This window comes from Melanerpes formicivorus, unplaced genomic scaffold (assembly GCF_026170545.1).
Source record: "Melanerpes formicivorus ecotype bairdi unplaced genomic scaffold, bMelFor1.0.p_v2 SCAF_25, whole genome shotgun sequence".
Classification (NCBI taxonomy): domain Eukaryota; kingdom Metazoa; phylum Chordata; class Aves; order Piciformes; family Picidae; genus Melanerpes; species Melanerpes formicivorus.
In genome coordinates, this window is record NW_027142377.1 from 710,770 (window position 1) to 725,001 (window position 14,232).

Here is a 14,232-nt window from a genome sequence, read left to right on the forward strand (position 1 = left end):
CAGCAGGAGCAGGGCAGGGATTGTCCTCCTGCACTCAGCACTGGGGAGGCCACACCTGCAGTGCTGGGGTTACTCTGAGGACCTCTAACAGACTCACAGATTGTTAGGGGCTGGAAGGGACCTCCAGAGGTCATCCAGTCTGAGCCCCCTGCCAGAGCAGGGGCACACAGGAACACATCCAGGGGGAGTTTCTCTGCAGAGAAGGAGACTCCACAGCCCTTCTGGGCAGCCTGCTCCAGGGCTCCAGCAGCCTCACACTGACAAAGTCTCTCCTTAAGTTCAGGTGAAACCTCCTGGGTTCCAGTCAGTGTCCAGTGCCCTTGTCCTGTCCCTGGGCACCACTGAGAGGAGTCTGGCTCCCTCCTCTCGCCCTCCACCCTTTAGCTCCTGCTGAGGAGTGCTCAGATCCCCTCTGGGGCTGTTCCTCTCCCGGCTCTCAGCCCCAGGGCTCTCATCCTCTGCTCCTCACAGAGCTGCTCCAGGTCCCTCAGCATCTTTGTGTCCCTCCATTGGACTCTCTCCAACAGTTCCCTGCCTTTGTGGAACTGGGGAGCCCAGCACTGGACCCAGGACTCCAGATGAGGCCTCAGCAGTGCAGAGGAGGGGGAGGTGAACCTCCTTCAACCTGCTGGCCACACTCTTAATGAACTCCAGAACACCCTTGGCCTCCTTGGCCATGAGGACAGGTTGCTGGCTCAGTTAGTTCCATGAAGTGCCCTTAATCCTTGGAGGTATGGAAGGCAGAGGACTGACTCATGAGAGGTGGGGAACAAAAACCTCTTCTTCTTCTTCCCCTTAAGTACCATTAAGAATTGCAGTGCAAAACTCACCCAGGGTAATTAGGTCACCATTAATTACCCTGAGTGAATGACTCAGATCCCTCTGGCATTAAAAACCAGGGGAACAAACATCCCAAAAAAGGGAAAACCCAAAGCAGGCCACCTGAGAACAGGCAGAACTCACCCAGGGGTACACAACCCCAGCATTCCTGGATGTGAGCGGCTGGAAGGGACCTCCAGAGATCACCCAGCCCAACCCCCCTGCCAGAGCAGGGGCACCCAGGGCAGGGCACACAGGAACACAGCCAGGTGAGGCTGGAATATCCCCAGAGAAGGAGACTCCACAATCCCCCTGGGCAGCCTGCTCCAGGGCTCTCTCACCCTCACAGTGACAAAATTCTTCCTCCTGTTCTCCTGGAGCTTCCTCTGCCTCAGCTTCCACCACTGCCCCTTGTGCTGGCATTGGGCATCACCCAGCAGAGCCTGGCTCCAGCCTCTGGGCACTCCCCCTGCACATCTTGATCACCTGCAGTGAGGTCTCACCCCTCAGGCTCCTCCTCTCCAAGCCACAGAGCCCTCAGCTTCCTTAGGCTCTCCTCCTAAGGAAGATGTTCCACTGCCTGCAGCATCTTTGTGGCTCTGTGCTGGACTCTCTCAAGCAGTTCCCTGAGGTCCTTCTTGAGCTGAGGGGCCCAGAGCTGGACACAATATTCCAGATGTGGCCTCAGCAGGGCAGAGCAGAGGGGCAGGAGAACCTCTCTTGAGCTACTCACCACAGCCCTTCTAATCCACCCCAGGGTTCCCTTGGCCTTCTTGGTCACCAGAGCACATTGCTGGCTCATGGCCAACCTCCCATCCACCAGGACCCCCAGGTCAGTTCCTTTCCCCTGTGCTGCTCTCCAGCAGCTCAGTCCCCAGCCTGTCCTGGTCCCTGGGGTTGTTCTTCCCCAGGTGCCAGACTCTCCCCTTGCCCTCGTTGGGTTTCATTGCATTTCTTCCACCCAGCTCTCAGCCTGTCCAGCTCTGGCTGGATGGCAGCACAGCCTGAGGGCTGTCCCCATTGCTCCCAGTTTGGTGCCATCAGCAGAGTTGCTGGCAGTGCCCTCTGTGCCCTCAGCCAGGCTGTTGATGAATGGACTGAACAGAACTTGTCTCAGTCCTCACCCCTGAGTCCTACACTCTGCTGAGAGCAGAACCAGGAGGCCCATGCTCTGTGCAGGGGCACAGCACATGCACACCTGAGAGGACCCTCCTGTGTGCTGGAGCCCCCTGGAATGAGGGCTGAAAGGAGCAGGCATCACCTGGGAAGGACCAGGCTGGCTCCTCCCCAGCCACAGGCACCCAGGCAGCTGCAGCTCACCTCACACAGCATGGCTCAGGGCAGCACAGCAGGCAGCTGGAGGAGATGGCAAATGCTGGCACAGGCCTTGGTCCTGGCATAGCTAAGACAGGAAAGCAGTGCCAGAGCCACATCAGACAGGAATGGTTGGGGGGGCAAAAACCAAACAGCTTTGAGAGGCTTCAATTAGAGATCCAAAAGTAACTTCTGGAACAAGGAGCAAGCACTGGAGCCCAGGGAGCTGGTGGAGTGTGAGGCTCAGGTTGGACATGGGAAGAAAGGTCTGGAGACTCTTCCCATTCTGCTCACCCTCTTCCCATTCTGCTCACCCTCTTCCCATTCTCCTCATCCTCTTCCCATTCTCCTCACCCTCTTCCCATTCTCCTCACCCTCTTCCCATTCTCCTCACCCTCTTCCCATTCTCCTCACCCTCTTCCCATTCTCCTCACCCTCTTCCCATTCTCCTCACCCTCTTCCTCTTCACTTTAAGCTATTGGCCTGGTCCTTCCTGGATGAAGATCACAACAGACAGGACAGACCTTGGGGCAGTGCAGCACCCCCAGAGCAGGCTGGAGCCAGGTGGGTGTTGGTCTCTTCTCCCTAGGAACAAGTGATAGGAGGAGAGGAAATGGTCACAAGTTGTCCCAGGAGAGGTTTAGGTTGGAGATGAGAAGAAACTTCCTGGCTGAAAGGGTTCTGAAAGCCTGGCAGAGGCTCTCAGGATGCTGCACTGTCCCAAGGTCTGTCCTCAGCTGTCTTCTCTCCAGGACTGTGTTTGCTTTTACTAAGTTCTCACTCTCACTCCTGTTGTGATCTTCATCCAGGAAGGACCAGGCCAACAGCTTAAAGTGAAGAGGAAGAGGTTGAGGAGGACGAGGAGAGGGTGAGGAGAGTGAGAGTGCTCCTGCTGCCTGGCAGAGCATTGTCGTCTCTGAGAGATCCATTAAGCAGCAATCACTGCGCTGTTGGCTGGTTGAATCGGTTGCAGAATCACTCTGAGATAAGGAAATAGTTGAGGGCAGACAGGATCTCCTCTGGATCGGTGCCCTTAGGCAAACGCAGCAGCAGTGGGGATCCGAAGGAGCTGAGGTGCAATAAACTAGCAGGAAAAGGAGCCTGGATGGTAAAGTGCTTCCTGTAAACGAGCTCAGCACAGCGGCAGCACCACAGACACCCAGGCTGCTCCTCAGCACCACACCACCCAGATCCAGAGAGACAGACCCAGGCTGCTCCTCAGCACCACACCACCCAGATCCAGAGAGACAGACCCAGGCTGCTCCTCAGCACCACACCACCCAGAGACAGACCCAGGCTGCTCCTCAGCACCACACCACCCAGAGACAGACCCAGGCTGCTTCTCAGCACCACACCACCCAGATCCAGAGAGACAGACCCAGGCTGTTCCTCACCACCACACCATCCAGATCCAGAGAGACAGAACCAGGCTGCTCCTCAGCACCACACCTCCCAGAGACAGACCCAGGCTGCTCCTCAGCACCACACCACCCAGATCCAGAGAGACAGACCCAGGCTGCTCCTCAGCACCACACCACCCAGAGACAGAGAGACAGACCCAGGCTGCTCCTCACCACCACACCACCCAGATCCAGAGAGACAGACCCAGGCTGCTCCTCAGCACCACCACCCAGATCCAGAGAGACAGACCCAGGCTGCTCCTCAGCACCACACCACCCAGAGACAGACCCAGGCTGCTCCTCAGCACCACACCACCTGGACCAGAGAGACCCAGGGTGGTCCCTGGTGAGCTGCAGACCCAATGCCAGAGCTGGACTCCAGCTCCAGTCTGGGTCTTACTGGTGGTCTCCAGCCAAAACTCCTTTGAAGTGCTTCCAGCACTGTCAGGAAGGGCTGTCAGGAATTCTCTCCCAGTCTCCAGCCCTGCCAAGTGCTAGGTCTCCTGAGGGGACTGGGGCAGCAGGGCAGGAAGCCAGTGCCTGAGCCATCAGAAGGCAGTTTTGATGGAGTGAAGAGGAGCTCCATCCTGCAGAACATGCCGGCTGGAGCAGCAATTCCAGCTCCTTTACCTTCCTTCTCCAGAGGCTGCATTCCCTCCTCCCAGCTGCACTCGAGGCACAGGTCCCAGCCCGGGGCCGGCCCAGCAGCTGCGCGGCAGTGGCTCCCAGCCCGGGGCAGTGCGGTTGGATCCCAGCAGCTCTGCCTTCTCCTGCTGGCTGCAGACAATGGGAAGCCTGCAGCCACCCGGAACTGTCTCATCCAAACCAGCTTCCAAAGCCATTATTCCCGGGACTCTCACTGCAGGAACACTTCCTCATGCTTTCAGCTGAGTGCTTCTCAGACCATTTCTCATTAAGACATTCCAGGAAAGGTTCATTAATCACAGAGTGGCTGGGGGTGGGAGGGACCTCAGAGACACCTACTCCAAGCCCCTGCCTTGGGCAGGGACACCTCTCAGCCAGACTCAGCTGCTCAAGGCCTCGTCCAACCTGGCCTTGAACAACCCCAGGCAGGAGGCAGCCACAGCCTCCCTGGGCAGCTTGTGTCAGAGTCTCACCAGCCTCCTGCTGAAGAACTTCTCCCTCAGCTCCAGTCTGACCCTGCTCTGCCTCAGCTTCAAACCATTCCCCCTTGGCCTGTCTCCAGACACCCTCAGCAAAAGTCCCTCTGCAGCCTTCCTGCAGGATCCCTTCAGCTATTGCAAGGCAGCTCTGAGGTGCCCCTGGAGCCTTCTCCTCTCCAGGCTGAACACCCCCAGCTCCCTCAGCCTGTGCTCACAGCAGAGCTGCTCCAGCCCTTGGCTCATCTCTGTGGCCTCCTCTGGCCTCACTCCAGCAGCTGTGTGTCCTTCTTCTGCTGGGGACACCAGAACTTTCCATTAAGTAACTCCATGCGAGTCAGATTTAGTTCAACAGTGGTGAGCAGTTTTTACTCCCTGTCTCCTCAACTCTGAGGTTTCTCCATGGGAACCAGCATATTAACATCCTGATTTAAGTCCTTTGTGTTCACTCCTTAAAGTCACAGAATGGTCTGGGTTGGAAGGGCTCATCCAGTCCAACCCCCTGCAGGCAGCAGGGACATCCCCAACTACATCAGGTTGCCCAGAGCCCTGTCCAGCCTCACCTTGAATACCTCCAGGCATGGGGCCTCAGCCACCTCCCTGGGCAACCTGCTGCAGTCTTCCACTGATGCTCCAAACCCCAGGAACCCTCAGCCAGAAAACCCCTAACCAACCAACAGCCCCAACCCAGACACCACCACCCAGGGCTGGAGCTGCTGCTTCAAAACTTCTCCTCTCCTGTTTCCCAGCTGTCTCCCAGTCCCCATCCCAGCACCTTGCCTCTGGAGGTGGTGTGGTTTCCTTTGATGCTTCTCCCAGCACCCCTCCCCATTCTTTGTCAGGACAATGATGACTGCATGGGAGTGGGCCAGGGGAACAGCTGGACAGCCACTGGTGCTTCTCTACACATGGAGTAAACAAGCTCAGTCTGTCCAGCTGCTCCTCCACTACCTTTCACCTGGTCCAGGCCACTGGGGGCCACCTGCTCAGCCTTTTCCTCTCCCTTCAAGTGCTCTCTGGTCATTTCAGCAGGCAGGTGGACATTTCTCACAGCATTCCTCCTTGACAGGTACCACTCAGGCTCTTCTTCCTTAGTCACAGATTTGTAGACTGGTTTGGCTTGGAAGGGACCTTGAAGGTCATCCAGTTCCATCCCCCTGCCATGGGCAGGGACACCTCCCACCAGCCCAGCTGGCTCAAGGCCTCATCCAGCCTGGCCTTCAACACCTCCAGGGAGGAGGCAGCCACGGCCTCCCTGGGCACCCTGTGCCAGTGTCTCCCCACCCTCACTGGCAAGAATTTCTTCCTCATCTCCACTTTCAATCTGCCCTCCTCAGCTTCAATCCATTCCCCCCTCCCCCCATGCTACACAAGGGGCCTGGTTCTGATCTCCTGGTTACAGGCAGGGTACAAAGCCATCGATGCTGACCCTGCAGCCATTCACTGCCTGGTTGGTATCACACAGGAGCTCCACTGATCTTCCTCAGATGACTTCATTCTTGGGCTCTTCCCCTGCCCCTTTGCTCATGCCCCCTGCTCTTGTTTCTGATCCTTCCCTGGAGCTCACCACTAGGGTTCAGGACCTCTCTTCTCTCCCAAGCCATCTTTCTTTCCCCCCACCCCATGTCTCTGCTCACTTACAGTACCTTCCTTTCATAGCCTAGAGAGTGAGAGGAAGGCTTTTAGCACCACCTCCCTCCTGACAGCATCATTTTGGTTGGCAGACTCTTGCCCTCCACTACTGCTGTCGTTTCTTTTCTGTCATCTGGCCCAAATCCTTGACACAAACCCCACTAACAGGTTAGAGAGCAGAAGTGTGCTGAGCACACACACACCCCAGACATGGACCTGCTGAAGAGGGTCCAGAGGAGGCTACCAAGATGATCCAAGGGCTGGAGAACCTCTGCTGTGGGGACAGGCTGGGAGAGTTGGGGCTGTTCAGCCTGGAGAGGAGAAGGCTCCAGGGAGACCTCAGAGCTGCAGTTCAGTATCTGCAGGGGAGCTGCAGGCAGGCTGGGGAGGGACTGTTCAGAAGGGCCTGTGGGGATAGGATGAGGGGCAGTGGTTTGAAAGTGGAGCAGGGCAGCTGGAGGTTGGCCCTCAGGAGGAAGTTGTGCCCAAGGAGAGTGGTGAGACACTGGCCCAGGCTGCCCAGGGCTGGGCTTGAGGCCCCATGCCTGGAGCCATTGAAGCTGAGCCTGGCTGTGTCCCTGTGCAGCCTGCTCTAGCTGGAGGTGTCCCTGCTGAGTGCAGGGGGGTTGGGCAAGACACCCTTGGAGGCTCCCTCCCAACCCAGTGCAATCTGTGCCTGTGTGTGACAAACAGAGCAGGAAGTGCCACACCTAGGGCCAAGCCTGCAGCTCTTTCAGCAAGGTGTCAGTCAGCAGGGAGGGAGGAGGCGGCAGAGGGTGCAGAACCATGGCACAGTATCTGTCTGTACTCTGGGGGCTCAGGGAGAGTGCCCACAGAACACAAAGGTGTGTGTTGGACCAGATCCCCTCTCCTCTTCCCAAAAAAAGTGAGGTACTGTACTGTACTTGTTCTTCAAGGGAAGTGAAGCAAGAAGAAAAGCAGGGGAGGAAGCCAAAGAGAGCTGCAGCTGCCAAGTGCTTTCAGACAGGACCTGAGGGGCCAGCCACTTCAAGCCATGCCTTGCCCCCTTGCCCCTGCACAAGCAGGGCTATTGTGTGCGCACAGCACTGGCCCTGGGGCACTTCCCCTGCCCTGGCTTTTGTCTGATCCAGCACCTAACAAATCTCTGCACAGCCACAACAACATTTTCTTGATGTGAAAGTGTTGAGGAAATGAGCCAAAATCCAACCTTCTCGGTGAGAAGTTCTGAACTGCCTTGGTACTGAGTGCCGCAGGGAGGAGGTGCAGCTGCTCTGCCAGTCACACAATCACAGAGGTGTCAGGGGGTTGGAAGGGACCTCAAGGCTCAGCCAGCTCCAACCCCCCTGCCATGGGCAGGGACACCTCACACTACAGCAGGTTGCTCACAGCCACAGCCAGCCTGGCCTCAAAAACCTCCAGGCAGGAGGCTTCCACCACCTCCCTGGGCAACCTGTGCCAGTCTCTCACCACCCTCATGGGCAAAAACTTCTTCCTCACATCCAATCTGAATCTCCCCACTTCTACTTTTGCTCCATTCCCCCCAGTCCTATCCCTCCCTGACACCCTCAAAAGTCCCTCCCCAGCTTTCTTGGAGCCCCCTGCAGATCCTGCAAGGCCACAAGGTCTCCTCAGAGCCTTCTCCTCTCCAGACTGAACAGCCCCAACTCTCTCAGTCTGTCTCCAGAGCAGAGCAGCTCCAGTCCTCTGCTCACCCTCGTGGCCCTTCTCTGGACACCTTCCAGCACCTCCAGATCCTTCCTGGAGGAGGGGCTCCAGAGCTGGACACAGAGCTCCAGGTGGGGTCTGAGCAGAGTGGAGCAGAGGGGGAGAATCCCCTCCCTGGCCCTGCTGGCCACACTTCTCTTGCTGCAGCCCAGGCTCTGCTTGGCTCTCTGGGCTGCAAGTCTGTCCAGCCTTATCTAGTGTGGGGTGTCCCTGCCCATGGCAGGGGGGTTGGAACTAGATGATCCTTGTGGTCCCTTCCAACCCTGAATGAAACTATGAAACTATGAAACTAAGTGCTCACTGCTGGCTCCTCTTGAGCTTCTCATCCCCCAGCACCCCCAAGGCCTTTTCTTCAGGGCTGCTCTCAAGCCAGTCCCTGTCCAGCTTATATCAGTGCCTGGCATTGCCCTGGCCCAGATGATTCCCAGTGATTCCTCCAGCTCCCTCAGCCATCAGCTTTATCAATGCAGAGGGACTGGAATGTCTTAGCAACAGTGATTTGAAAGCAGCCTGCTTTGTCCTTCTGAGCCTCCCCTGCCAGCACTGAGCCCCAAAGCCAGCTCAGCCTTCTGTGTCCCACGGCCTGGGCTCTGTGGCAGCACCTGGGGAGCAGGAGGAGAGCTGCAGAGCCTGAAATCCCTCTTTAGAATAAACCTTTATTAGAATAAACCAAACCAGGTTGGAAGAGACCTTCAAGATCAACCAATCCAACCCACCCAAACAGCTAACCCATGGCACCAAGCACCCCATCAAGTCTCCTCCTGAACACCTTCAATGACAGCGACTCCACCACCTCCCCGGGCAGCCCATCCCAATGGACAATCACTCTCTCTGTATAGAACTTCTTCCTAACATCCAACCTGAACCTCCCCTGGCGCAGCCTGAGACTGTGTCCTCTTGTTCTGGTACTGGCTGCCTGGGAGAAGAGACCATCATCCGCCTGTCTACAACCTCCCTTCAGGTAGTTGTAGAGAGCAATAAGGTCACCCCTGAGTCTCCTCTTCTCCAGGCTGAGCAACCCCAGCTCCCTCAGCCTCTCCTCACAGGGCTGTGTTCCAAACCCCTCACCAACTTTGTTGCCCTTCTCTGGACTTGTTCCAGCAAGTCAACCTCCTTCCTAAACTGAGAGGCCCAGAACTGGACACAGTACTCGAGGTGTGGCCTAACCAGTGCAGTGTACAGGGGCAGAATGACCTCCCTGCTCCTGCTGGCCACACTGTTCCTGATGCAGGCCAGGATGCCATTGGCCCTCTTGGCTGCCTGGGCACACTGCAGGCTCATGTTCAGCCTACCATCGACCAGTACCCCCAGGTCCCTCTCTGCCTGGCTGCTCTCCAGCCACTCTGACCCCAGCCTGTAGCTCTGCATGGGGTTGTTGTGGCCGATGTGCAGAACCCGGCACTTGGATGTGTTCAATCTCATGCCCTTGGACTCTGCCCATCTGTCCAGCCTGTCCAGGTCCCTCTGCTGGGAATCACAGAGCCATGGACCTGCTGAGGCTGGAAGAGACCTCTGAGCTCACTGATCAGCTGCAGGACCTTGCCCTTGGCCTGGTTGAACTCGATGAGGTTGTCATGGGCCCAGCTCTGCACTGTGTCCAGGCCCCTCTGCGCGGATCCCTTCCCTCCAGCCTGTCACAGCAGCACCACACAGCTTGGTGCCACCTGCAGCCCCCCCTCAGTGCCATTGTCCCCTCGGTGCCAGGTGCCCACTGAAGCCTCAGGAGGGGGGGGGGGGGAATAGTGAAATCACATTTTTATTTGTCTTTCAAATTAAAAAAACAACCAAACCCCAAACCCCCAATTCAGCTTCTCTTCAACCATCTTACACAGCCCACAGAGTTAAAATATCATGCTCTATACTTAAATATATATATATATATAGATATAGATCTCTCTATCTTGAGTGTGACAACACTATACAAATAAACCATTACACAAAATAGACTTCAGGGAAAAATAATAATTAATAATAATAATAATAACAACAACAATGGGTTTTGGTCTTCCAATCTGAACAATAAATAGACAGACAGGCACTTCTATACAGAGACAGAAGGAAGCAACCACTAAGTGAAGAGCAGCTCTCAAGAAGCCAGATGTGGAAACACAGAAGAGCAGCTGAGGTGCTGAGAACTTGGTTTAAACTCTACAGGAGGACTTCATGCAGCTCTGAAGCCTGGCTCCGAACTCGAAGCTCTGAGGAGCTGGCACCCCTCTGAGGTTTGCTGCTGCTGCCCTACAGAGCAATGTGCAGCCCTCTGTCCCCCGCAGCGCAGCACAGCTGCCTGCCCGCACCCAAGCTGCCTGCTCACACCCACGCTGCCTGCCCGCAACCAACCTGCCTGCCCGCACCCACGCCGCCCGCTCGCACCCACGCCGCCCGCTCGCACCCACGCCGCCCGCTCGCACCCACGCTGCCTGCACCTGCTCGCACCCAACCTGCCCGCTCACACCCACGCCGCCCGCTCGCACCCACGCCGCCTGCACCTGCTCGCACCCAACCTGCCCGCTCGCACCCACGCCGCCTGCACCTGCTCGCACCCACGCTGCCTGCACCCGCTCGCACCCACGCCGCCCGCTCGCACCCAACCTGTCCGCTCACACCCACGCTGCCTGCGCCTGCTCGCACCCACGCTGCCTGCTCGCACCTACGCTGCCTGCACCTGCTCGCACCCATGCTGCCCGCTCGCACCCAACCTGCCTGCTCGCACCTACGCTGCCTGCGCCCGCTCGCACCCACGCTGCCCACTCGCACCCAACCTGCCTGCTCGCACCCACGCTGCCCACTCGCACCCAACCTGTCCGCTCACACCCACGCCACCCGCGCCTGCTCGCACCCACGCCGCCCACTCGCACCCAACCTGTCCGCTCACACCCACGCTGCCCGCGCCTGCTCGCACCCACGCCGCCCACTCGCACCCAACCTGTCCGCTCACACCCACGCCGCCCGCGCCTGCTCGCACCCACGCCGCCCACTCGCACCCAACCTGTCTGCTCGCACCCATGCCGCCCGTGCCTGCTCGCACCCACGCTGCCCGCTCACACCCAAACTGCCTGCTCGCACCCAAGCTGCCTGCACCTGCTTGCACCCACGCTGCCCACTCACACCCAAGCTGCCTGCTCGCACCCACGCTGCCTGCGCCCGCTCACACCCACGCCGCCCGCCTGCACCCACGCCACCCGCGCCTGCTCGCACCCACGCTGCCCACTCGCACCCACGCCACCCGCTCCCACCCACGCTGCCTGCTCGCACCCAGGGCCCACACAGAAAACTCCCACTGACCAAAGCAGCTTTGCACATAATGTGAGCAGCAAAGCAGCTTTTACCTGCTTGGGGCAAGGAGTTAGACCTAACTGTGCCCCACTGCCCAGCTCCAGCTTGGGGCAGCAGCTAGACCTAACTGTGCCCCACTGCCCAGCTCCAGCTTGGGGCAGCAGCCAGACCTAACTGTGCCCACTGCCCAGCTCCAGCTTGGGGCAGCAGCCAGACCTAACTGTGCCCACTGCCCAGCTCCAGCTTGGGGCAGCAGCCAGACCTAACTGTGCCCCACTGCCCAGCTCCAGCTTGGGGCAAGGAGTTAGACCTAACTGTGCCCCACTGCCCAGCTCCAGCTTGGGGCAGCAGCCAGACCTAACTGTGCCCACTGCCCAGCTCCAGCTTGGGGCAAGGAGTTAGATCTAACTGTGCCCACTGCCCAGCTCCAGCTTGGGGCAAGGAGTTAGACCTAACTGTGCCCCACTGCCCAGCTCCAGCCTGGGGCAAGGAGTTAGACCTAACTGTGCCCCACTGCCCAGCTCCAGCTTGGGGCAGCAGCTAGACCTAACTGTGCCCACTGCCCAGCTCCAGCTTGGGGCAGCAGCTAGACCTAACTGTGCCCACTGCCCAGCTCCAGCTCGGGGCAGCAGCTAGACCTAACTGTGCCCCACTGCCCAGCTCCAGCCAAGATCTGCTCTTTCCTTTTCCTTCTATATGCAGCTCTTTTATGGGGCATTCCAAACAGCACTTTGGGTGGGGGGAAGGGATGCTGGTAAAAAAAGCATCATGTAATGAATGGCTAAATCCTGTAGAGACAGGCAGGCTTTGCAGAAGAGATGCTAAGTAAAACCAGAAACCACTCTCCTGGGCTGCAAAAAGACTGAAAACTAGCCAGTAAAAAACCAAACCAAACCACCCAACAATGCAGTCAGGTTTTGTAAGAGTGTTTCAGACTTCACCTAGGTTCCCCCACAACGAGTGAGTGTTCAATCTGCAGCAGTTTCCACCCCCCCCACCCCCCCCCCAGCAATGCTGCCCAAGGAAGAGTTCCCCTGAATGAGGCAGGCAAGCCCCACCTCCAGCACTGCCGGCTCGGCTGCACACACACCTGCTTGTGTCCTTGAAGTCCTTAAACTTAAGACTAAATATTGAAACATAATGACCACCCAGGACAGTGTGTGTGTGGGGAAGACAAAGTCAGGACCCCAGTCTTCAAAGCCAGTGCCTCCACTTTTAGTATTATTCTCATCTCTCAAAAGGACAGGGAAGGGTGGGGGGCAGGAGGGGAACCCCAAAAACAAAGCTCCCAGAGAAAATTTATTAAAGAGAGCTTCAGTGGTCCACCAAGAAAGCCAGAGGCAGACTTGGGGAAAAGTTCTTTGGACTCAAGCCACCTCTGCACACCTTGCCTCAATCAACAGCTTAAGTGTGGGTCTTGCAAGCCTGTCCAAATCCTGATCATCTCTTGAGGTTTCCTGCTGTGCACCAGCATTAAGTTTGTGTAGGAGCAGATGTTGTTCCTGTATTTCTCCTCTATGTCAAAGGTTTTGAAGCCTTTGTGTTTCTCTGGAGCAAGCCCAAGCTTCTGAAGGCACATTCCAGTGTAGACATCATCGATGGGGTACAGCAGCACCTGCTCTGAGGCGTTGCTCAGCCTCAAGGCCAGGTCGCCAGAGTACAGGAACCCGCCGCCACCCGCGTACGGGGGATAGGAGCCCTCGTAAACGCTCTCTGGGATGTAGTACTTCAACCTTTTCTCCCTGTGAGGCCCAGCATCTTTGATCACATCCCCTATGAACAAGTCTTTGGCTTTGTCCTTTGACAAGCTCTTCAAGTAATCCAGGATCTGATGGGTATTCACGAAGACGTCGTCGTCGCCCTTGAAGATGAACCGGACGTCGGCGCAGCTGCTGCTGACCCACTTGAGGAACAGCACCTCCTTCAGGGTGAGGTTGAAGAAAGTGTCTCTGTAGTTCCACAGCAGAATGTCCTGGTGGGTTTCACTCTCAAATTTGACCATGTCTGAAAGGTCAGGGAAGTTATCCTCTGGCGGGGTCTGCCCCAGCAGGAAGACCCTTTTGACCGTCACCTCCCCCGCCTGGATCTCCTTGCCCCAGGACTCCCGGATCGCCTGCCTCCTGTCGAAGTGGGGGATGAGTGACTTAATAGCCAGCAGCAGGAAGGGTTTGTGCTTGCACTTGTCGGGCTGATCCATCAGCAAGGAGTAATTCCTGCAGCGCAGGTAGAGCAGGAAGTCTTTGAATCGGTCGGGCAGGTTCGCGAAGTCGCTCACCTCCGAGGACACCCAGGGGTCAGGCTCGCAGGAGGCCAGCAGGCTGCCGTTGGAAAGCAAGCTCTCCTCCACCGTCATGTTGGAAAGCAGGGTCAGGATGGGGTTGTAGAGCAGCTCCAGCTTCTGCTGCTGCTTGTTCCAGTAGGCTTTGTGAGGGGTGTACTTCCTCCAGAACTTGCTGCGGGGGATGATGACGCGGCCCTTGGCGCTCTTCTCCTGGCCGCCGCTCCGCGACACCTCCACGATCACGTAGATGAAGATGTTGACCATCATCACAGCTCCCAGCAGCTTCAGTCTCCTGCGTCCAACACTCATCTCTCATATCTGCAGAGACAGACAAGCACAAAAGTGACACACCTGTCACAGCGCCAGGGAACTGGGGGGGTTGGAAGCAACCTCTGACACCACCGAGTCCAAGCCCTCACCCAGAGCTCACAGAGCCACCACTGCTGCTCAGCCTCTGCCACTGAACCACCTCCCTCAGCACCACATCCACCTGGCTTTGAGACCCCTGCAGGGATGGGGACTCCACCACCTCCCTGGGCAGCCTGGGCCAGTGCCTGAGAGCCCTTGCTGGGAAGAGATTGTTCCTAATCTCCAACCTGTTCCTAATCACCTCCCTGGGCAGCCTGGGCCAGTGCCTGAGAGCCCTTGCTGGGAAGAGATTGTTCCTAATCTCCAACCTGAA

The 14,232-nt window shown here is 57.5% G+C and overlaps 1 protein-coding gene across 4 annotated transcripts in view; it reads right to left on the minus strand.

The window, feature by feature from the left end:
* Nucleotides 1-9,834: 9,834 nt before the first annotated feature.
* Nucleotides 9,835-14,232, minus strand: part of B3GNT2 (UDP-GlcNAc:betaGal beta-1,3-N-acetylglucosaminyltransferase 2) — a 33,736-nt gene continuing 29,338 nt past the window's right edge. For 2 of the 4 annotated variants that reach the window (XM_068153011.1, XM_068153010.1), the window contains exon 2: nt 9,835-13,868. In XM_068153011.1, coding sequence (XP_068009112.1) covers nt 12,666-13,859 — 1,194 coding nt within the window. In that variant the 5' untranslated portion in view covers nt 13,860-13,868 and the 3' untranslated portion in view covers nt 9,835-12,665. The remainder of the gene's footprint in view (nt 13,869-14,232) is intronic. The other 2 variants (XR_010989104.1, XR_010989105.1) reach the window with 2 other exon arrangements.